Raw genomic sequence first — 22,994 nt, 5'->3', positions numbered from 1 at the left:
ATCGGTGCTAAGGGCACTGAATTTCTAGGCCTAGGTATCATAATTTGACATTAGCTGGTTACTTTGTAATGCAACTTAGGTCATAATATACTGTTCTCTCCATCTCAAGTAATCAGCTAGGTAAAGAGATAACTTTTTTGGAGTACACAGAGAGGACAACTCTCGTGAAACAAATTTTATCAGTTCTTTTATGAACATGCAGCTCCTGGTAGTACATTTAAAGATTTTCCTCCATGATTTTTAGAAATAGGTTAAAAAAAAGTTTTTAAAAGTCGATATAAACTATGAATGTTGATAATGTGGTTAAAAATAGGTACAGTAGCGTAGTGGTTATGTTATATCAGGTTGTGCTGAGAGAGTTCAGCATGTGGCAAGTGAAGCGCTGGGGAGTTCAGAAATGGGTCCTAATTTAAATAAATGAATTTCTCAGACCAGATGTTCTGCTTGGAAACTGAGAAGAAACACTGTCATTTTCTAATTTTACATCTGTGCACCTGAATACCAGGACTAAGTAAACATTAATCAATTATACAAATCTGGATTAGCTAGGTAACCCGTTAATCCCTATATCACTGATTGATGTTTAAACCAGTTGCCATCCCACATAAATCTCACTTTTCAAATGGTGAGTAGATTGCAATTACCACAAGAAGCAATTGCATACAATACATAGTATTTGAAACATTTTCTTTACAACTTTTATAGAAGGTTCCAACTACATCTCAAGAATGTAGTCCAAAGATGTGCGGGTTAGGTTGATTGGCTATGATAAATTGACCCTTAGTGTTAGGGGGATTAAATACGTGGGGTTACAGGGATAGGGTGGGATATGTGTCGGTGCAGGCTCGATGGGCCGAAATGGCCTCTATCTGCACTGTGGGGTTTCTGTGATTCTGTGAATGTGTAACTAGCTGTGAGGAGGACCACACAAGCAGATCAGGTGAACTGCCCCTGTTTTGCCTTCCTTTACTGTGGTTGTCAGGTAGCTTTCCCCAATCACCATTTCCCTGTGCTGAGCTGAGAGAACACCAGAATTCACTGTATGGGGAAATTGTAGCACACGTGAACCCGTGTCCAACCAATTAATGATTCAGTAGTTGGTGTAGTAGGCCACTTACATACAGTGAGCAGGTAAGACAAAACAATCAAAGCTTTTAGCTGAGCTATACTAATGGAACAGTCCCTCCTTTACAACACATGTATGACTCCCACTTACTAAATTAGACCAATATTTTCCACTTTAAGGCTTCATGCTATGGGAAATGAAACCTCAAAGCTCTATATAGAATACTGGCCATTAGCAAATGGGCCATTGACTTGTTGGGATTCAGGGCACCCGGGTCAGACCCCTGTTTCCTAGCTCTAAAGTTTTGCCTTACCCATGTTTTCTGATGAGAGCCTAACACATCTATTGCTGCACCACACACTACATATACTGAATATGGTATTCCCTCCATTCTGCAATCTGCAGAATCAATTGAGCTCAGGAGGTCCCCTAATATACTTTTTGCATGGTTGACACAGGTAGTGGATCTTCTGTAGATGTGAACATTAGAGAAGTATATTCAATGTGATATTTTGACTTGTGAATATGTGCATATGAATACACATACATACATTTATTATATAATTGAACAAATGTAAAACTTCTCATTCATTCATTTTGTAGTATTTCTATACTGAGCAACGACCATGAAAGGTAACTTGTACCATTATAATATATTGGTGTAACTGAAGGAAAGCTAAGTATCCATTTTCTTGAAGTCATGTATAATCTCGCTCACTTCCAGGATGTATTGCTGAATCTGCGAGAGAATTTGAAAAATAATCTGTGTTTTTCAGTCATTTTAAAATGGTATTAATGTACAATTCAAAATTAGATAAATGACAACTAGTCAAATCCACCTAGTGTTAAACTTTTATAAATCATCTATTCATGTGTAATGTTTACACTTTAGTTCTAGTGACCATTAATCTGTTACTGCCTTTCACTGTGCTTATGCCCAAGTCCAATACATTCCTCTCACACACACACACACATTCTAGCAGAGCTCACTGGATAATGCTGAGTGGGAACCCTGGCTGACTATTATAACTATATACAGCAGTTGTTCAGAACTGCAGATCTAAATACACTGTTTTGCATTTTGGAAAAAAAATTCAACTTGGTCTGATCACTCCTGATGTTTTTTTTTCGGGGGGTGGGGGGAAGTTTCTTCTGATTGGTTGAAACTTCATTGTTCCAAATGCAGCTCGTGTCCAGGAAGTTTAAAAAGGCCAAAGCAGGACAACTAAAAATTGGGCAGCCAGTGCAATCAAACAGCAGCAGCAGAGGGTGGCTGACTAGGCCAGGAAGAGAAAAAAGATAAGTGAAGGGTTTTCTTTGTGCTAAATTTTTAGCATAGGTGGGGTTTGAATTTTTCATGCAGCTCACTCAATGGTTGTAACTTATGGATTCAGCCCCCTGCTCCAAAAAGTTGGACAGGCCTGCCCTGAATTTAAGTAGTCTGCCCAACTCCTTGTGGTCTCTAAGAGCCTCTGTCACATCTATTCCTGAATCTCACAATACATACTATTTCTGATGATACAGTTCTGATGAAAGGTCATCGACCTGAAATGTTCCAACTCTGTTTCTCTCCCCAGATGGTGCCTGACCTGCTGAGTATTTCCAGCATTTTCTGTTTTTATTTCAGATTTTCAGCATCTGCAGTATTTTGCTTTTGTATACATACGATTTGATCCATTCACTGTGTTGATTCCCTTCAATCCCGGGTCTGCACTGAGTTAGCTCTTTTCAGCCAAGTGGAAGCGACCTTCATTTAGCACTAGTGCCCCATGGCTAGGAATGGAGGGGGGAAAAATCAGTCAGGGTTCCCATTCTTGGTCATTATGCAGTGACCCATGTCAGTAAGTGCGTGAGGTCAGGGCCTGTCTTGGCTGCGATGCTATCTGTGGTTTGTTAGCCTGCTGACACTCATTGTCCAGGCTCATGCATAAAGAATGGGCACTTGAACAAGATACTGGAGATGGTGATGCCAAACTAAACTCCAGTGGAGGCCAGAACCTTAAGGGGAGAAGGGGGAAAAACTGGAAATGGAGAGAACAAAATCATACTACTTAAAAAAAAATATATATTTGTAGAAGCACATTACTTTTATTTTTGTAGTGGACTTAAAAATATATACTTTTATTTGGCAAATTGTTAGTACTATATTATCAATTATTTTATTGCTAGCAAATCTGACCTAAGTGATATTATTCTAAGAGCAGGTCAGCTGTGATACTATCAGTGGTTCATTAGCCTACTGATTGTGAAGTAGGCTAACGAACAATTAAGTAGCTGGCTATTGATTCCAATACTAAGATACACATGCAGTCTTCCTTTCTTGTTTGTTTGATAAGCTGTAATAAAAGACACCTAAATGGTGTCTTTTCTGCTCAAGAAAGTGCATTTACTTTCATTCTGGAACAAAACAGATTGTAAACTTAAAAGCATTCTGTGGGTAATTTTAGTTTTAAAACTTATAATCCCCAAAATAGAATTTCACTTTTTTATTCATAACATTAGTTACAGCTATAGGGGTTTAATTTCCACAGAGCTTCTCCCAATCATCTGCTGTAATTTTGGCAGAAGATCCTGGATAAATGGAGTAAACAGAGTTTCTCTAGGATTGCTGTGGATCTTGCACTAAAGTTATGGCAGGTGATTTGGAGAACCCCTGCAGCATTTCGACCCTGTAATATTTAGTAAAATGGCAGTGCAGCACATTGGGCCTGTGATTCGCCACACACCAAGCCCCCCATCTCCCTCCATCTCGACTGTGGATCTGAGGAGTCTCTGGCACTCAGTTACCCTACCCCCCCTCCCCTCAGGAAGGGAAGGAATAAAAACCTGAGGGAAAGATATCCAGGACTGTTCTCTGGAAGTTGGTTTCAGCGCAGTGTTAGTGCAGCCCTGAGTGAAAGGTTACCTGCTTACCTTCCAGTTTGTGAATGGTTCATGGCATGAGAAGACCCAGAAAAGAGCAAAGGATCCTTGGAACAAGAGCAGGCCATTGAGCCCCTTGAGCCTACTCCGTCACTCAATTAGATCATGCCTGATCCGTACCTTAACTCCATTTACCCACCTTTGCTCCATATCCCTTAATAACCTTACCTAACAAAAATCTGTCGATCTCAAGAATTCTCAGGAATCATGGCCTCAAAAATAAAATAAGTGTTTTAAAAGCAGTTAAGGATGGCATTCTTTTTGACTTTCCCTCTCTCCTCTCTAGTCCTTGACTTGGACAGCTGCCCAAATGACCCAGGCAAGATGAAGAGTTTGTCTTGTAGGAAATCACCAGTGCAGATAGCAAATATACTGCTATTTTATGGTGCAGCATGCTAGTCCACCAATCCACGTGCATGCTGCAAATTTATGTCACCAGTACTCCTTCATAGGAGAAAGGTTGAGCCTATACTCATTGGAGTTTAGAAGAATGAGAGGGGATCTTATTGATCGGTGGCATAGTGGCTAGCACTGTTGCCTCACAGCGCCAGGGACCCGGGTTCGAATCCGGCCTCGGGCGATGTGTGGAGTTTGCACATTCTCCCCGTGTTTGCGTGGGTTTTCTCCGGGTGCTCCGGTTTCCTCCCACAGTCCAAAGATGTGCGGGTTAGGTTGATTGGCTATCATAATTTGACCCTTAGTGTTAGGGGGATTAAATACATGGGGTTACGGGGATAGGGTGGGATATGTGTTGGTGTAGGGGTTACGGGGATCGGGTGGGATATGTGTCGGTGCAGGCTCGATGGGCCGAAATGGCCTCTATCTGCACTGTGGCGTTTCTGTGATTCTGAAACATATAAGATTCTGAAGGGGCTTGATAGGGTAGATGCAGAGAGGATGTTTTCCCTCGTGGGTGAATCTAGAACTAGGGGACATAATTTCAGAATAAGGGGGCACCCATTTAAATCGGAAATTAGGAGGAATTTCTTCTCTCAGATGGTCGTAAATTTTTGGAATTCTCTTCCCCAGAGAGCTGTGGAGGCTGGGTCATTGAATATATTTACGGTGGAGAGAGACAGATTTTTGAAAGGTAAGGGAGTCCAGGGTTATGGGGAGCAGGCAGGGAAGTGGAGTTGAGACCAAGATCAGATCAGCCATGATCTTATTGAATGGCTCGAGGGGCCAAATGACCTACTCCTGCTCCTACGTCTTATGTTCTTATGATAAAAACAGAATATCTGCCAAGTCCTTCAATGGATCAGTTGGGTAAAACAATCCAGACATGAAAGTCCTAGGATTGATTCCTGTCCTGTACTGAGTTAGCTGATTTCAGTCCGGTGTGGCAGTAGGGGTTTTAGAATTGGCTTCAGTGAGAAAGAGGAAATCATCCAGGGTTCCCATTCTTGACCAGTGACCACTGCTGGTAAGTGGCTATTTGGTGATGGTATTATTGGGTTCAGCTGTGATGCCCCTCAAGGAAAACATAGCTTGCTAATACTCACCAGGCTCCTACATGAAGAACTAGCTGAAGTGCCCGGCGGTGCCGAGGCTTTTTCGAGGGCATGTTGTTGGAAGAGAGAGAGAGAGAGAGAGCGACTGGGGGGAAGAGAGAGAGCGACTGGGGGGAAGAGAGGGAGGGGAGGGGTGAGGGGGGGAGGGAGGGGGAGGGGGAGGGGGAGGGCGGGGAAGGGAGGGCGGGGGGGAGGGGAAGGGAGGGCGGGGGGGAAGGGAGGGTGGCGGCCCCCGAGGGTCGCGCCCCCCCCCCGAGGGTCGCGCCCCCTCCCCCCCCCCCCGGAGGTGAAGACCGCCGATTGCGCGCGCAGCAGGAGCTGAGACGCGGCGTCTCTCTCGGCCGGCGGGCCCGGTTGCCAGGGCAACCGTGACGCTGACCAAGCCAGAGAGAGACGCCGCGTCTCAGCTGCTCCTGCTGCGCGCGCGGCCCCCCCCCCCCCGAGGGTCGCGGCCGCCGATTGCGCCCGTTGCCAGGGTAACGCTGGACGCTCAGCAAGCCCCGGCAGAGAGAGACGTCTCAGCTCCTGCTGCGCGCGCACCCTAGCGGCGCTGGGCTGAGGCTCGGCTCTCCAGCCTTCGAGTGGGGCCGGGAGGTGCCTAGCTCGGGCGTGGGTGCGGAGGAGACGCCGAGGCTTCTAGGCCTACCTGGAAAAACGGGGAAAGGTAGGAAAATTAATGAGATTAGATAAGTTAATTACTTTCTAAATCATTTTTTTTTTAAACAATAGGGCCTAGAAATTGGGTTTTGGCTTAGCCAGGGCTTTAGCGCCGGAAGTTAGTGCCGGCGCTAAGTCCCCCTGCGCGCGCCAAAAATTCAGTAGCGCGCGCCCAAACGGCTGCCGGCGCTACTGAAGGGTCTTAGCGCCTGGAAAAGGGCGCTAACTGCCGTTTAGCGCCGCAATTCCGGCGCTGCGGCACCCGATGCGGTGCGGCAGGCTGGGGAAGTGCAGGCCTCCTCCTTCCGTTAAGGAGGAACTGCCTGCACCCGGCCGCGGCCCGCCCAAATCTGTTTAAAAATGAGCCCGGCACCTCGGACAAGTGCCGGGCTTGCATCTGTTCCGGGGGGGGGGGGGGGGGAGAAGTCCGGGGAGGGAGCTGCGGGCAGGCGGCCGGCGGGGAAGCGGCCGGCCGCCGCGGGGCCTTTAATGCGCCGGCGCAAACACATGTTGGACTCTGTTGCCAGAGTCTTAGTTGCGGCTGCCACGGGCGAGGCGGCCGCAACTGAATTTTGGCGCTGGGGCCCGTCGGCATGGCAACCGGGACGCTGCGCACACCGATGACGTCATCGGTGCCGGCGCAGCACTACCGGTGCAACGCCGCTTTAGGGCCCCAGGGAATTTTTCAACTGGCCATAACTCTGGCGCTAGTCCCTCTAGCGCCTCAAAAGCGGCGCTAAGGCTAGTGAATTTCTAGGCCTATGTGTTTTAAAAGCAACGTTTTTTTTTTAAGACGCAGAAAGCGGGAAAAAGAAAGGAAAAGTTTGGAATCAAGATGGCGGCGACTCACCTCGGTTCAGAATGATAAAGCCCGGCCACACGCGCACCGATTGGCCCGGCGGCACACGCCAGCAACCCGGCGTACGATTGGTCGAGCTCGAGGTCACTCTGTCGCTAATGAGCGGATAATGAGATGCTAATGAGCGGAATGTTGAAGGTTTTTGGGATACCGCGGGTGCAATTTTAGCCCGGCCGAAACGTAAATACACTTAAAACCGTCTCGGAAGCGTAAGCTTTCTTTGGAGGTAACGCGCGCGTAGGTACGCCCTGTAACTTTCGAGTGCATACCCGCAACGCACACGCGATGACAGATAGACAGAAAGACAGAATGACAGAAGTACCGATTTATATATATAGATGCTGACTTAAGCAAGGTACCGGAGGGTTGTCACTAATGGTGGAATTGTACCCAAGCATTAGTCAGCACCTTCAAGAGAGCAGAAAACTAGGAAAAAATATGATAATATAACAGTCCCATCATCAATGTAAAAGCACAGGAAAAAGTTTGAACCCAGAATAGGAAGGAATATGATCTATATATAACTAGTACAACTTACCGCCTGAAGCTGTGTATCTGTGTCCTCTGCTAAGGTGTCAAATTGCATATCTCCTTTTTTTACATACATGTAAAGGTTAAAAATTGCCATTTTTGTCATACCCCAGACAAGTGTCCTTTTTGCTGCTGTATTTTGTATATGTACCCATCGGGATTCCTGTTAAATTAGATAACAGTACAATTACAAAGTTTCTTTTCAAATCACTGTGCAAGTTAATTATGGTCTTCAACAGAAACATGTTCTCGTCATTTGAAATCTTATTCCGGCAAAATACCTTCAAAATAACATTGGCCCGGATTTTGCTCTCAGTGGTTAATGAATGGCACGCGCCGCTCATTACACTTATACTTGCCCACAGATTTTCTGTGGGCTTTTATACTGCGACTTGCAGTAATCAGAGAGCCAAAACAGCACAGCGCCCTCTACAGGAGGTCTGGGACCTGTGTGAACAGGGCAAGCAATGTTGTGTCTCCTCAACCAATCAGATTGAAGAATCCTTACTGAGCCACGCAGAGTCTAAACCGGTAAGTGTCAGTTAAAATATTGAATGCAAAATCATGTACAAAAAGCAAAGAGAGAAACAAATATGGGATTGAGAGAGAGAGAGATAAAAGAGACAGAAAGAAAGTTAAAAATATTTTTTTTTAATCCAACAATAATTAAAATTTGAGGGTATGAAACGCCACACTTTGAAAAGTAAAATTTCAGTGTCAGAGGGGTTGTTTGGCAGTAATTAAGACTTATCACGTTGTTAAAAGTTCACTTACACTTGAATGGACAAGCCCTAACTTTTTCTGGCGTGCTTAGTGGGTAAGCGCCACAACTTCACGCCGTTGAATGTATGTGAATGCTGAGTCTCTCGGCAAAGTACCGAGTGTAGCAAAGCTTCTGGAGGAGCAGGGCAACTCGGACAGCAACTTCCTGATTTCTGCGTTTAACTGCGCATGCACAGATGCCAGAAGTTGCTGTCCGATTTACTCCTTGGTAAGAGTGAGCGCTGATAGCCTCACCATTATTTCTACTGCAAAATCCTGGCCATAGAGTGTAGTTTAGAAAAGCACTCTTGGACATTAATTCTATTGTTACATAGGAACAGGAGTAAGCCATTGAGCCCCTTGAGCCTGTTCAATTCGATCATGGCTGATCTGTACTTCAACTTTATTTACCCGTCTTTGCTCCATATCCCTTGATACCCTTACCTAACAAAGTTCTATCAATCTCATCTTGAAAATTTCAACTGACTCAGCACCCAAAGCCTTTTGGGGGGGGGGGGTGGGGGGAGTTCCAGATTTCCACTGCCCTTTGTATGAAAAAGTACTTCCTAATTTCACTCCTAAATAGCCTAGCTATTTTAAAAATGTAACAGATATACTTGAGTGGATTTTTTTTCTTACTGCAAAGGGGTTTGAGCAATAAATGATAATCTAGACTTTTCTTCTCCTATAATTTTCTTTTTGCTTCAGTGACAGTATGTGAACATCTGGATACTATAAGGTATTTGAGAACAGCCCAGAAGGCTTCACTTACTGATTTTCTCTTGCTTTCTTTGAAGAAGTTGCAAATTTACATTTTACATCCCCCCCCCCCCCCCCCCCGACAATCCATATCCTATAATTACCTCTATGCTGTACCAAGTCACCCTAGGTGCGACCCTGCTGTTAAATTTAGCTAAAAAGTCAGCATGCTTATTATTTATTACCAGAAGGAACTTCACTCCAGCTCTTTTATGAAGCCCTGTGACATTTGGTTTATCTTTTAGCACCCCTGAACCAAGTCAGTAATATCCTACAAAATAATCGCACCAAATACTAATGTGTTTGTAATTTCTCTTTGCTTTATGGCTGATGTGCAAATACCAGCACAAAAACTTGGCTACATAACCTTTTGCAAAGCACCTCCCTGTACCATCTGTTTGCAGGTATTCTACACAATACTGATCTCATCACCAGTGTACCTTTTCATAAAACTGTACGTGTCTTGGTCAACAGGATAAAATAAAGCAATAACTGGTAAAATTTACATTTTATTAGCTAAAGTGGAATTTTCCCCTCTTGTCAAGCCAGTATGCATTACTGTGTGCACTCCTACATATACTGTAGTTTACAATTGGGGCTTCATGGTTATTTAGTGGAGTTGTAGCTGATCTGTTATCTGAGTTAACCTGGTAAGCCTTTTGGAACAACCTTGAAGATGTCTGCCTGGTCTTTATATATACATATGGTCTAAAATGAACTGTATCTTTAAGCTGACCAACTCTAATATACACAGCTTTTGGAATGTGTGAGATGGTCAGACAAAAACAGCAATCTATCACAATAATAAACAGTTTATACCAGAGTAAGAAGAGAAATTAAGTGTAGGCATTTTATAAATTCAACTTCTCTTTACAGATTTTTATATTAAATCTCAAGAGTTAGTTAGTGGGTATCCAACAACAGCATTTCAGTTAGCGGAGATCTAGGGAATCGACTCTTGTTGGTTTGCTTAATTCCTAGTAAATACCTACCCCTTTTAAAGTTTTAGCTTTGGCTGCTTCCAACTGACATTTTCGTGCAGTTATGATATTATGGTACTCCAAAGTATCATTGTTCTTTTCTTTTATGAAGTTATTTAGATCGGATTTCATTGTCTTTATGATTTCTTGATCTTCCTGGTATTTTTTGATTAGAATGTCATGTGTAATAAACAAAGTCTCAAAACGAGTGTTCACCATTCTGATATCCTGAAACTTAGAAAGGTACATAGATGATCAGAAACAGTTCCTTCAATCACAAACAGCTTGAGAAAAAATAAATCTGACATTTAATGAAACTTTTATCAATCTGAAAAAGGGGCCTCTCTTAACTTCTCACCAGCACCAAGACTGCTTATTTCTATCTCTGTAACGTCACTCATCTCTGCCCCATTTAAATGCTTATGCAACCTGTTGCCACCTTCACACTTGATTACTCCGTGCTCTATTTGCCGATCTTCCAAGTTACAGCTTTCACAGAGTGCAACTCATCCAAAACGTTGTTGCCTGCACCCTGTCCCATACTAAGACCCACTCCTTTATCACCCCATTCATGCTAACCTTCAAAGGCTCCCCCATCCACTAACTCATCGATTTCCAAAATACGTGGTATTATCTACAAGTCTCTCCAAGGTCTTCTCCTTACCTCCTTTAGACCAATATTCCATCACACACTCTCTGATCTTCCAACATTGACCTCCTTTGCATCCCCTCTACTTCTGTTCCATCTTTGGCAGCAGACCATTCAGCCAGCTTGGCCCCATACTCTGGGATACTCTCCCTATATCCCACCACTTTATTATCTCTCGCCACTACTTCAAAAAGCTTCCCCAAACCTACCTCTTTGACATTGCCTTCAGTCATCACCTACTCCCAGCACTACTTGGTGTCTGGTTATTTTTGCCTCTGTGAAACACTTGGGGATGTTTTAATACATTATATGTGCTATAAAAGTACAAGCTATTGCTGGCTGTGTAAGTTAAGTGCCCCGCCAAAATGGTCTACTAGTAACATTTATGTAAGCATTGTTCAAAGCAATACTTTTTTTCCACAGTTACCTCCTTTGATATTTTTATTACTTTCTCCAAGTATTTTGGATAAATGGTGTACGACTCCACTTTCGCCTTCAGTTTTTCCCTCTTATTGATAAGAGTTGCCAGTTCTGATTTAAGTCTAAGAATTTCCTTCTCTTTCTGTTTTACTAGTTCAGTTTCAGTAGCTATTTTATTCTTTGCTCTGATTTGCTTGGCATCATTTTCCTTAGGAGGAGAAGAGGGAAAACAACAGACATTATTGCACAAATTACTGCCACATCTGTAAAAATGTATCTTGAATAGGCCATCTTCTCCTGCAAGCCCTTTAAATTACATCTCTAATTCAGGCCTACTGAGTGGACCAGGATTGGTGGTCCTTGCCTGAGTCGCCTACCCCAAAGTATTCCTACAATTAAGATGAGCAAATAAGACAGCTTCCTAGTGACGGCCTAACTGCATGTTCCCAGCCACCATTTAAAAGGAGAGACACATCCCTTCCAAAATGAAAGTCGCCACATGCAACTTGGGATTCACCAGGTCCACAAGTGCACAGTCAGATCCTTGACTCAGAAATATCTCACATGTGTCTGGCCAAAAGCATGTAATGCGAGGCCTTTAAAATCACTCAACTCAAAACTTTTGCCGTTGACCTCTGGAGACCCTGTTGACAGGCTAACCTTATTGGCCCCAAAATAAAAATGTGATGCTGCAAACAACAGGAGAGTACATGGTGGACCTTCTGAACCACTCAGAAATATCCATCGTAACAGGCCAGAAAAGTGGAGCAAGGTGCCTGGTGCTGGCACCTTAAAACAACCATACCAGAGACAGCTCTCTCTCTCTAACTAATCTTAGAGCAGTGAAGCCAGAGGTGGACTCAATAGAACTCAGAAGACCAAAAGCGTAAACTGCTTTAAAGCCCAACTGAACTGCAGAAGATCGAAGGCCACTAGTGAATAGTCCTACAATAACTTCCCAGTCTGAAGGGTAGTTACTGCAGGATCATTCTGAATTTCACAAATGGCCCTTTCCCCCCTATAAAATCACAATTGAAAACCAACCAGCGTTAAAGATAGGGTTTGACCACTGGAACATATTTATGGTTTGCATTCACGTGATCGTCCATGGAACTGCAGAGTTAGTGTGAGTTGAGAATTTTAGTTCAACTTTTCTGGCTTGCAGTACATAGAATTACATAGAATTTACAGCACAGAAACATGCTATTCAGCCCAACTGGTCTATGCCTTTGGTTAAGCTCCACACGAGCCTCCTCCCACTCTATTTTGTCTTGCCCTATCAGCATTACCTTCTATTCATTTCTCCCTCATGCACTTATCAAACTTCCCCTTAAACGCATCTACACTATTCACTTCAACTACTCCATGTGGTAGCAAGTTCTACATTCTAACCACTCTCTGGATAAAGAAGCTTCTCCTGAATTTCTTACTGGATTTATTAGTGACTATCTTATATTCATGACCTCTAGTTTTGGATTCCCCCACAAGCAGAAACATCTTCTCTATTTCTACTCTATCAAACCCCATCATAATTTTAAAGACCACTAATTAGGTCATCCCTCAGCCTTCACTTTTCTGGAGAAAAGAGCCTCAGTATGTTCAGTCTTTCCTGATAGTTATAGCCACTCAGTTCTGGTATTATCCTTGTAATTATCTTTTGCACCTTCTCCAGTGCCTCTACACCCTTTTTGTAATATGGAGACCAGAACGGAGTACACACAGTACTCCAAATGTGGTCTAACCAAGGTTCTATACTCGTTTAACATAACTTCTCTGCTTTTCAATTCTATTTCTCCAAAAATTAACCCCAGTGCGGTGTTTGAATTTTTTATGGCCTTGTTAACCTGCATCGCTGCTTTTAATGATTTGTGTATCTGTACCCCTAGATCTCTTTGCTTCCAAGGAGTATGTTATTTCTCCTACCAAAATGCTCCACCTCATTTGCCAATTACACACACCCATTCTGCAAATATATTATTCTCTTTTTATATTTCTTCATAGGCCCTGAATTTGTGGTCGGAGGTGTACCTCCGGAGTACGCCTCCGACCCGCAAAATATTTCCATACTTCCCTCCTGGCTCCATAGCTACAGAGAGTTCCCTTCTCGGGCCTGCGGGCGTATGCCTGCAAAAAGGCCCACGGATCCCAGGGGCACACGCAATTTGCAAGTCTCCCTGGGATCACGTGGGCTCGGTCAAAAAGGAGGATTCCTATGACACTTATGGGGATTCCATTTACACACGGAATCCCCATAAGCATGTTAGACATCCCCAAATAAATAAGAATTCCCACCACTTAAATAAAAATAAATATTCCCATGTTCAAAATTAATTAAAAGACCCTTTAATTAAGCATTTAAAATTAAAATGTAATTTTTTGAAAAATAAATTTAAACATTTTAAAATGGGCCAAAATTTACCTAAACTAATTTTAAATGTACAGTATGTGAATGTTTTAATCATTTACCCTTACACTGCTAAAACAAGGCCTTATGCCTGCTTTTACCAGGCATAAGGGTTTCGTGGGCATTCGCTGGGCAGCAGTTGGGCAAATAGCCCGACTCTGCACCAGTGAAAGTGTTCTTGCAGCGGATGTGAATGGTCTGTCAATGCAAATATGCAAAAATTTGGAACTTGCAGGGTCTTTCTGAAGGCTTCCAACAGCATACGCTGTGCATGCGCTGTCGAAACCACCGTAATTTCAGGTCCATAGTCTTCCTCAGTATTGCCCCCCAATTTGGTGTCATCCGCAAATTTTGAAACTGTACTTCCGATTCCCGATTCCAAATCATTTATGTAAATGTTGAACAAAAGTGGTTCCAGCACTGATCCCTGTGGAACACCACTTCCCACCTTCCACCAGTCTGAGTAACTACTTTAACCCCTGCTCTTTGTTTTCTGTTTTGCAGCCAGCTTACCAGCCATTCTGCTATTTCTCCCCATACTCCACCTGTTCTAAATTTAGTCATAATTAGTCATAAGTCTACTATGTGGTACCTTAACAAAGGCCTTTTGAAAATCCAAATATATTACATCTACTACATTACCCTTATCTACTTTTTCTGTTACCTCTTCAAAGAATTCAATAAGGATGGTCAAGCATTACCTTTCCTTTTGAAATCTGTAAATTGTCATTTAGAATACTTTACGATTTCTTTTTATAGTCCATGATAATTTAATTTTGTAGTTCCTCTTTGTCTTCCTAATTGTTTTTTTGACTTCTTTCCGAACCTCTTCATATTCCCTTTTGTCATCCTTTTCTTTATTATCTATGTACTTAGTGTATGCCTTTTTCATTAGTTTCAATTTGGCCTTATCTTTTTATTCATCCACCTTGTTTTATTATTGGTTAGTTTGTTCTCGTTTTCTAGTGGAATACATTTTTCCTAAACTCTATTGATCATCTTTTTAACTATTTCCCATTGCTGTTCTATCTCTTTGTTTGTCAATATTTTTTTCCACTTATCTTCCCTAGTTTCATTCTCATTCCTTCAAAATTAGCTTTTTTCCAATTTATTACTTCGGTCTTTGTCTTTCTTATATCTTGCTCAATCATTATCTTAAACCTTATTATGCTGTGATCGCTATTGCCTAAATGCTCCCCTATGCTTAATTCTCTTATCTGCTCTGGTTCATTTCCGATTATTAGGTCCAGCAGCGAATCCTCTCTTGCTGGGCTTCTTATGTACTGGGTAAGAAGAGTCCTGAACACACTGTAAAAACTCCATTCACTTTTCTTCTTTCTCTACCTCTTTTGCCAGTTTAACTATGGGTAGATGAAATCTCCCATGATTATTATTCTATGTTTCTTTTATTCATTTCATAAAATTGCTTACATATTTCTTCCTCCACTTTCCTTCCACTATTAGGTGGCCCGTAGAATACCCCTATTAGTGTGATTGTTCCCTTCTTATCCTTCATCACAATCCGTATGGATTCTGTTTCTATCTTAATGTTAGTTATTTCCCTTTTTCTACTGCCATTATGTTATCTCTAATTAGTACAGCTAACCCATTCCCCCTTCTTCCCTGCCCATCCTTTCTAACAATGTTATAGCCTGCAATATTGAACTGTCAGTCTTGTTCTTTATGTAGCCATGTTTCAGTTGTTCCTACTACATCTGGTTCCTTGCTATGAATTATTGCCTCCAGTTCCCCCCTTTTGTTTTGGATGATGTGCACATTTCCGTACAGGCAAATTAACTTGTTTTTATTAATCATTCCTCTCACTTTATTTTTTACAGTCATTGTATAATTATGTTCTATAACTGTATCTGTTCCCTGACCATTTATGTTACCCTTATTCCTTACCTTGGTCGGACCTTTACTCACTTCTCCTGTTTCTTTTACCTTCAGGTTTATGTTATTTCCACAGATCTCAGCCCCCCTACCCCCCATCTTTTTAGTTTAAAGTCTTATCCACAGCCCTATTTATCCTTTCTGTTAGGACTCTATCCCATTCCGATTGAGGTGGAACCTATCCCAATGGTACAGCTCCTTCCTGTCCCAGTACTGGTGCCAGTGTCCCATGATGGAACTCCTCCTTCCCACACCACTCTTGCAGCCACGCAGCACTTAATTTCTGATCTATTTATCCAGCTATTGACCTTTGGGCTGTATTATTCATGGAGCAGGCCAACTCCATGAACAACACAGCCCAAGAGTCAAGCCTGAATAAGTAGAAAGAGTTACAGAATAAGAATCATCCTTAAAAACAAATATTTTTGCCATGCAATTTTCAAAACCAGCTAAAATAATGAAAATGATCTGGCCAGTCCATGCTGCATGTTTACCTGTAAGAACTTATCAAATTTATGAATTGACTGTTTCAGCTCTTCTTCCTTTCTGTTTAGATCCTCTCTTCTCTGCTGCAAAACTTTGATTTTCACCTTGAATTCCTGTCGAAGGAGAAATATGATATTTTTAAAAAAATATGCTGAAGGTTCTTACAGGTAATCAGATCTTACTTTATGAAGGAGTGGCTAGTTAAGTTCCTGGGACCTCATGACATTCAGTAATTACAATGATAAGGGGAACAGTTTTATGAACTCTCAAGTTACAAACCTCCATTTTTTTCAAGCTGTTATCTCAACTGTCCATGAGCTATACACCAACTACAATAGAGAGAATGGGTGAGCAACCTGCTCAACAGGTGCTAGAAGGTAGGAAGCATGTTCACTGAAGAGCTTCCCTTCAATTTTCCCTCCCACCCATGGGGAAGTGCTTGGCTTCTGCTAAGCAGTTACCCATAACTATGTGGCTAAAATTGGCAACTCACTGGTGTGATGGATCACAGAATGCCGTTGCCACCATTCCAGGGCACTATGTGTTGATACTGTCATATCTCCAAGTTTGCAGACGACACAAAGCTGGGTGGGCGTGTGTGCTGTGAGGAGGATGCAGAGAAACTCCAGTACGATTGGGCAGATGCATGGCAAATGCAGTATAATGTGGATAAATGCGAGGTTATCCACTTCGGTGGCAAAAACAGGAAGACAGATTATTATCTGAACGGCAATAGATTGGGAAAAGGGGAAGGGTAACGAGACCTGGGTGTCCTTGTGCACCAGTCGCTGAAGTTAAGCAAGCAGGTGCAGCAGGCGGTTAAGAAGGCAAATGGTATGTTGGCCTTCATAGCGTTGGATTTGAGTACAGGAGCAAGGATGTTTTGCTGCAGTTGTACAGGGCCTTGGTGAGACCACACCTTGAGTATTGTGTGCAGTTTTGGTCGCCTTATCTGAGGAAGGATGTTCTTGCCATGGAGAAATTGCAGCGAAGATTCACCAGACTGATACCTGGGATGGCAGGAATGACGTATGAGGAGAGATTGGGTCGATTAGGCTTATATTCGCTAGAGTTTAAAAGAATGAGAGGGGATCTCACTGAAACTTATAAAATTCTAACAGGACAAGACAGACTAGATGCAGGAAGGATGTTCCCGATGGCGGGGGAGTCCAGAACCAGGGGTCACAGTCTAAGGATAAGGGGTGAGCCATTTAGGACTGAGATGAGGAGGAATTTCTTCACCCAGAGAGTGGTGAACCTGTGGAATTCTCTGCCACACAGGGCAGTTGAGGCCAATTCATTAAATATACTCAAGAAGGAGTAGGATATATTTCTTGAGGCTAAAGGAATCAAGGGATATGGGGAGAAAGCAGGGACAGGGTGATGTAAGAAAAAGGAGGCTTACCATCAAGTAACTTTAAAGTAAGCTTTAAGTAACTTATAAACACACTATATACAAGAGAGGTCTTTACCATGCCTCTGGTAGAAGCCTCTTACAATACTGAACAGACCAGTATTTATACCAGTCCAACAGGAAGTGACACATGACAGGAAGTGAGGTATGTACACAGTTCATAGTTCACAGTTCACAGGAAGTGATGACATAACTTCCCGGAAGTTATTATTTTTATCACATTCTTCCCTCCTGCAGGATTAGGAGGCTGTGGTCTACCTTTTGGTCCGCAGCCGCCGAACAAGGAAGAGTCGCACCCGTTTGGATTCCCGTCGTAGAGGGTCGCTGGTCCGCTTACATGCGGTTGGCCATTGGTCAGAGTCCGTGTGGCCTGGATTGCCCTGTGAAGGGTCGGGGAGATCATGGCTTCGAGTACGAGCCCCAATAGGTTCAAAGTCAGACTGCCTCTGTTCAGAGGGAGGTGCAGAGCTGGTCTGTGGCGGACCAGTACTTTCATGCGTGGTACTGGGAGGGTCGCAACCTTGAGCACGGGGTTCTACCGGCACCAAGCTAGTTGGTGTCCGATCAGGATCCTGGAGAGGGGTACCCGATAGGTCCCAAGAGTTTCCTGGTGAAATGCCATCACCCGATGTCCCACTAGGTCCTGGTGGGCAGGGAGCCAGATCCCGTAATGATACGGTAGATTCTCGGCCGTCGGAATATCGTATGTTTGCATAGGTGGGGTTGGCATCGGTTAGTTCGACCTCGTCTACAAGAGGGTCATTTTTAGACGTCCGAACGTATCTTCGGAGTAATACAGGTCCAGGAGTAGTTAGCCATGACGGGAGTGATGTCCCATGAGATGAGCGACGCTGGAATCCAAAGAACCGCTCATGAGGTGTAGTATTTGTGGCTGTAGAAAGCAGGGACCGTATAGAGTGCAATGCATCCGGAAGCACTGTTTCCCATTGCTGGTCTGGTAGGCCCCGAGATCTTAAAGCGAGACGTACGGAATTCCAGATGATACCGTTATACCTCTCTACCTGCCCATTTCCGATGGGATGGTATGGTGTTGTTTTGCTTGTAGCAATTCCCCGTTCTGAGAGGTAGTCCTTGAGTTCCCTCGACATAAAGGATGGACCCCGATCTGAGTGAATATAAGCCGGCATGCCACAGAGAGAAAATACCTGCTCAAGGCAGCAGATTACTGTGGACGCCAGCATATTGGAGCAGGGGAAGGCAAACGGAAAACGTGAATATTCGTCGATCATGGTGAGCAAATATGTGTTCCGAGTTGAAGAGGGCACTGGGCCCTTAAAATCGATGCTAAGTCGTTGCATCGGTTGGGTTGCATGTATGAGTATACCATCTGAGGGGCGGAAGAACTGAGGTTTTAATTCCGCACAAAGCCGGCATTCTGAGCATATTTTCTTTACATCTCCAGTGGAAAAAGGGAGATTCCGTGATCGTACGAAATGTAGCATGCGCGTAACGCCAGGATGACACAAACCATTGTGGACATCCATGAGAGTGGAGGATGACATAGTGGAGCAGAATGCCCGTGTGAGGGTGTCCGGGGCCACATTCTCCTTGCCAGGCCGATAGAGAATGGTATAACCAAAAGAGGCCAGTTCCATCCTCCAAAGTTGTATTTTATTATTCTTAATTTTGGTTCGCTTTCGATTATCGAGCATGAAGGCGACTGATCGTTGGTCCGTGATCAATGTAAAGTGCTGGCGAGCTAGAAAATGGTTCCACTTCCGTACTGCCTCTATGATGGCTGTGGCTTCTTTCTCAACCGGAGGATAATGTAGCTCGGCACCTTGTAAGGTCCTGGACATAAATGCTACAGGACGACCTTCCTGATTCAGAGTAGCCGAGATCGCCACCTCCGAGGCATCACATTCAACCACGAAAGGGAGATTCTCATCAATGGAGTGAAGAGCCGCTTTCTCCAACTGTTTTTTGAGAAGGTTAAAGGCTGCAACAGCCGCTGTTCCCAGTGGAAATGATCTAGCATGCAGCAAGGGTTGGATTTTGTCCGAAAAATGAGGAATCCATTTAGCGTAGTATGCAAACAGACCGAGAGCCCGACGTAAAGAAGCTGGATTCTTAGGTGACGGGAGCTCTTGGAGCGGGCGAAGTCTTTCTGGGTCTGGCTGAATGATACCATTGCCTACGCAGTAGCCAAGGATGTTGATGGTCGGTTGCGACTCAACAGATTTGGATTCATTCAGGGTCAAATTACGGCGATGGAGGGCGTCCCGAAATTTTTGGAGGTTGGAGTCGTGTTCCTGTTGATCGTGACCTGCAATGGTAATGTTATCAAGATAGGGAAAAGTGTCCCTTAGGTTTTCCTGCTTAACCAGGCCATCCATTGCCCGTTGAAAGACAGCCACTCCATTAGTAACCCCGAATGGGAGGCGACGAAATTGGTACAGCCGTCCATTAGCCTCAAAGGCTGTGTACTGCTTATCTGAGACCTTCAAGGGTAACTGATGATAGGCACTTTTTAAATCGTAAGTTGAGAACACTTTGTATTCGGCCAGTTTATTAACCATATCATCAATGCGTGGCAATGGGTAGGCGTCCAAGTCGGTATATTGATTGATGGTTTGCGAATAATCGATGCATAGTCGCTGTTTGTGAGGTTTTAGAGGGTTCTTGACAATGACGACTTGAGCCCGCCAGGGCGACGAACATGGTTCAATGATATCCTCTGCTAGAAGTCGAGAGATTTCAGCCGCAATAAAAGATTGGTCTTCCTGATTAAAGCGCCGCGATTTCGTTATTATCGGTTGGCATTGAGGCGGAATACTGGCAAATAATGAGGGTTCATCAAGTGAAGCTGCTGATAATGCACAAAATAGTAATTTAGACGGTATATTAGAAATAGTAAGTCCGGGTTTGGATCCACCAAACTCAATGGTGAGTTTCTTATGCTGTTTTTGGAAGTCCAGTCCTAAGAGGAGATCACTACATAAGTCCTTGAGCACCGAAAGTCGGGTGGAGGGATACATACGACCATGAAGTGTCATACCAACAACACAAAAGCCGGAGATTCTGGTATTAAGTGATGACTGGGCCATCGCAATTGCCTGGTCCGATGGGAAGACATGTAGTTTCAATTTCGCAACAACCTGTTCCTTAATGAAACTATCAGTACTTCCTGAGTCAATTAAGGCATCTAAGGTATGCCCTTTAATTGAAATTTTTGTGGCTGCATGAGACAGGTTCTGTGGGCAAGCAGCTGTAATTGGTGTCGTTGCACAGAGAGTGGCTGAAACTCTCGGTGTGCTTCTTCGGGAGAGAGCTCGAGAGGAAGCTTGATAGGTCCTAGCTGGAGCATCTTGATAGGCCCTAATTGGGGCAGTTCGGTAGGCCTTAGCTGGATTGGCCCTCGTAGAGGCCCTTGATAGGCAAACTTTAGCAAAGTGTCCTTTTTTCCCGCAATAACTGCAGATTGCATTGCGAGCAGGGCAGGTTTTCCTAGGGTGAAAAGCATCTCCACAAAAGAAGCATTCCTTCCTAGATTGCCAAGAGGCTGCTAAAGTGGGGTCGTCCTCCTCTTCTTCATCAGAATTATCAGAATTAGATTCCCCCATGATAGGGTTCACCTGAGACCGCTTGAATTGTCTGGTTGCAGCTACAGCAGCAGATCGAGATCTGGGCAGCTGATAGAGGTCTGCATTTCTCTTTGCCAAATCCAGTGAACAAGCTAGGTCAAAAGCTTTTTGTAGCTCAAGTGTTTTACTTTCTAGTAGACGCTGGCGTATAAATGGAGAGGCAATCCCGCAGATGAAAGCATCACGAATCATTTCTTGGCGGTACAGCTCAGCTGAGGCTGCCTGAAAGTTACAATCTACGCTGAGCCTGCGAAGTTCTTGCAGGAATTCGTCAATTGATTCCCCTGGCCCTTGTCGGGCTGTGGCCAGTAGATGTCTAGCATAGACCTCATTTGGGGTCTTGGCATACAGTTTCTTAAGTGCCCGAATCACCTCATCGTAATTATCCCATTCATCAACATATTCGAACACTTTTGGGGTCACATAATTGATAAGTATCTTCAATCTAGCAGGAGCATCCGCTTCACATTCATCCAGAAAATTCTCAAAAGTACGGTACCAATGCTTCCATACCCTGCCAGCTGCTGGTGCATTCGGGTCCAAGTCCAGACGAATAGGTCTAAGGATTTTCTCCATGATGGGTGGTTCCCTGGATCCTTAATTCCGAGTTTGTCCGAAGGTCTAGTATTTGTGAGTGTAAATACTAAGTTACTTAAATTGATGTAAGAAAAAGGAGGCTTACCATCAAGTAACTTTAAAGTAAGCTTTAAGTAACTTATAAACACACTATATACAAGAGAGGTCTTTACCATGCCTCTGGTAGAAGCCTCTTACAATACTGAACAGACCAGTATTTATACCAGTCCAACAGGAAGTGACACATGACAGGAAGTGAGGTATGTACACAGTTCATAGTTCATAGTTCACAGTTCACAGGAAGTGATGACATAACTTCCCGGAAGTTATTATTTTTATCACACAGGGTACTGAATTTGGATGATCAGCCATGATCTCATTAAATGGTGGAATGGGCTCGAGGGTCCGAATGGCCTACTCCTGCTCCTATCTTCTATGTTTCTATGTCATTCAGTGCACCATAACCCCACCAAAATAGGATCTGTAGAATTTGCTGATCGTACAAAATTGTACTGGTAACAGACAGTGAGACAGAGATTATCCAGTTATTTAGAGCTGAGTACATTGATCCTTGATTGTCAGATAGTATATTCAATATAAAGAAGTGTAAGATAATGTACTTTGGTGCAAAAAACAGTAAATACGATTATAAAATAAAGGACAAAACTTTAAAGAATGTTGAATGGGACAAAGGTTTGGGAGTGTTTAGCAACTAATCATTTAATCTGTTACAACATCAACTTGCATTTAAATGGCACCTTTAACGTAGGAAAATGTTCCAAGGCACTTCACAGTGTTATGTATTGTGTGTTCTCTCGAGTAAACAGAAAATTTAATTTGAAACGTGAGATGGCTACTATATTAGGAAACATCGGTGATTTTGATGAAAATGTGGAGCAATGGAGCACATATACGGAACGTTTTGACTATTTTGTATTGGCGAATGCGGTGGCAAATGAAAAGGTCGTGCCTACCTTTTTGAGTGTAATCGGGCCGAAGACTTTCAATTTACTTCGCAGCCTCGTGCAGCCAGATAAGTCAGGAACTAAAACATATAAGCAACTAGTGGAAATTCTTGGAGCACATTTTTCACCAAAACCTCTGTGAAATCTAAATGTCTCAGCAATAACCAAACGGAATCAAGAGGAGGGGGAATCAGTGACGATGTTTATTGCTGCTTTAAAAAGGTTGTCGGAACACTGCCAGTTCAAGGAGGTGCTGAATGACACCATTAGAGACAGACTTGTGTGTGGTCTGCAAAATGCAGCCACACTGCAGCGCCTTCTTACTGAGGACAACCTTACTCTTGAAAAGGCCATTGAAGTTAGTGTCTCCATGGAGATGGCGGAAAAGGAGGCTCACCAGTTGAGTTCAACAGGGAGAGTTCACAAAATGTCGTCTGAGCCTAAAGGTGCGCGGAACGGCACATGTTACCATTGTGGGAAAACGGGCCATCACGCTAATGACTGCTGGTGTACGGAGCTGGAATGCCGAAATTGT

General features: G+C 43.6%; 1 protein-coding gene across 1 annotated transcript in view; it reads right to left on the bottom strand.

Annotated features, from left to right (window-relative positions):
• Positions 1 to 1,574: 1,574 nt before the first annotated feature.
• Positions 1,575 to 22,994, bottom strand: part of cfap73 (cilia and flagella associated protein 73) — a 39,069-nt gene continuing 17,649 nt past the window's right edge. Inside the window, exons 3-7 of the mRNA XM_085961738.1 lie at positions 15,908 to 16,012; positions 11,124 to 11,324; positions 10,060 to 10,281; positions 7,554 to 7,709; positions 1,575 to 1,805 (exon numbers count right to left, since the gene is read on the bottom strand). Coding sequence (XP_085817864.1) covers positions 1,743 to 1,805; positions 7,554 to 7,709; positions 10,060 to 10,281; positions 11,124 to 11,324; positions 15,908 to 16,012 — 747 coding nt within the window. The 3' untranslated portion in view covers positions 1,575 to 1,742. The remainder of the gene's footprint in view (positions 1,806 to 7,553; positions 7,710 to 10,059; positions 10,282 to 11,123; positions 11,325 to 15,907; positions 16,013 to 22,994) is intronic.

This window comes from Somniosus microcephalus, chromosome 19 (assembly GCF_052327205.1).
Source record: "Somniosus microcephalus isolate GS21.2 chromosome 19, FLI_Smic_1.0, whole genome shotgun sequence".
Lineage (NCBI taxonomy): Eukaryota > Metazoa > Chordata > Chondrichthyes > Squaliformes > Somniosidae > Somniosus > Somniosus microcephalus.
Note: the sequence above shows the minus strand (reverse complement) of the source record. Positions and strands in the feature narration are given on the sequence as shown.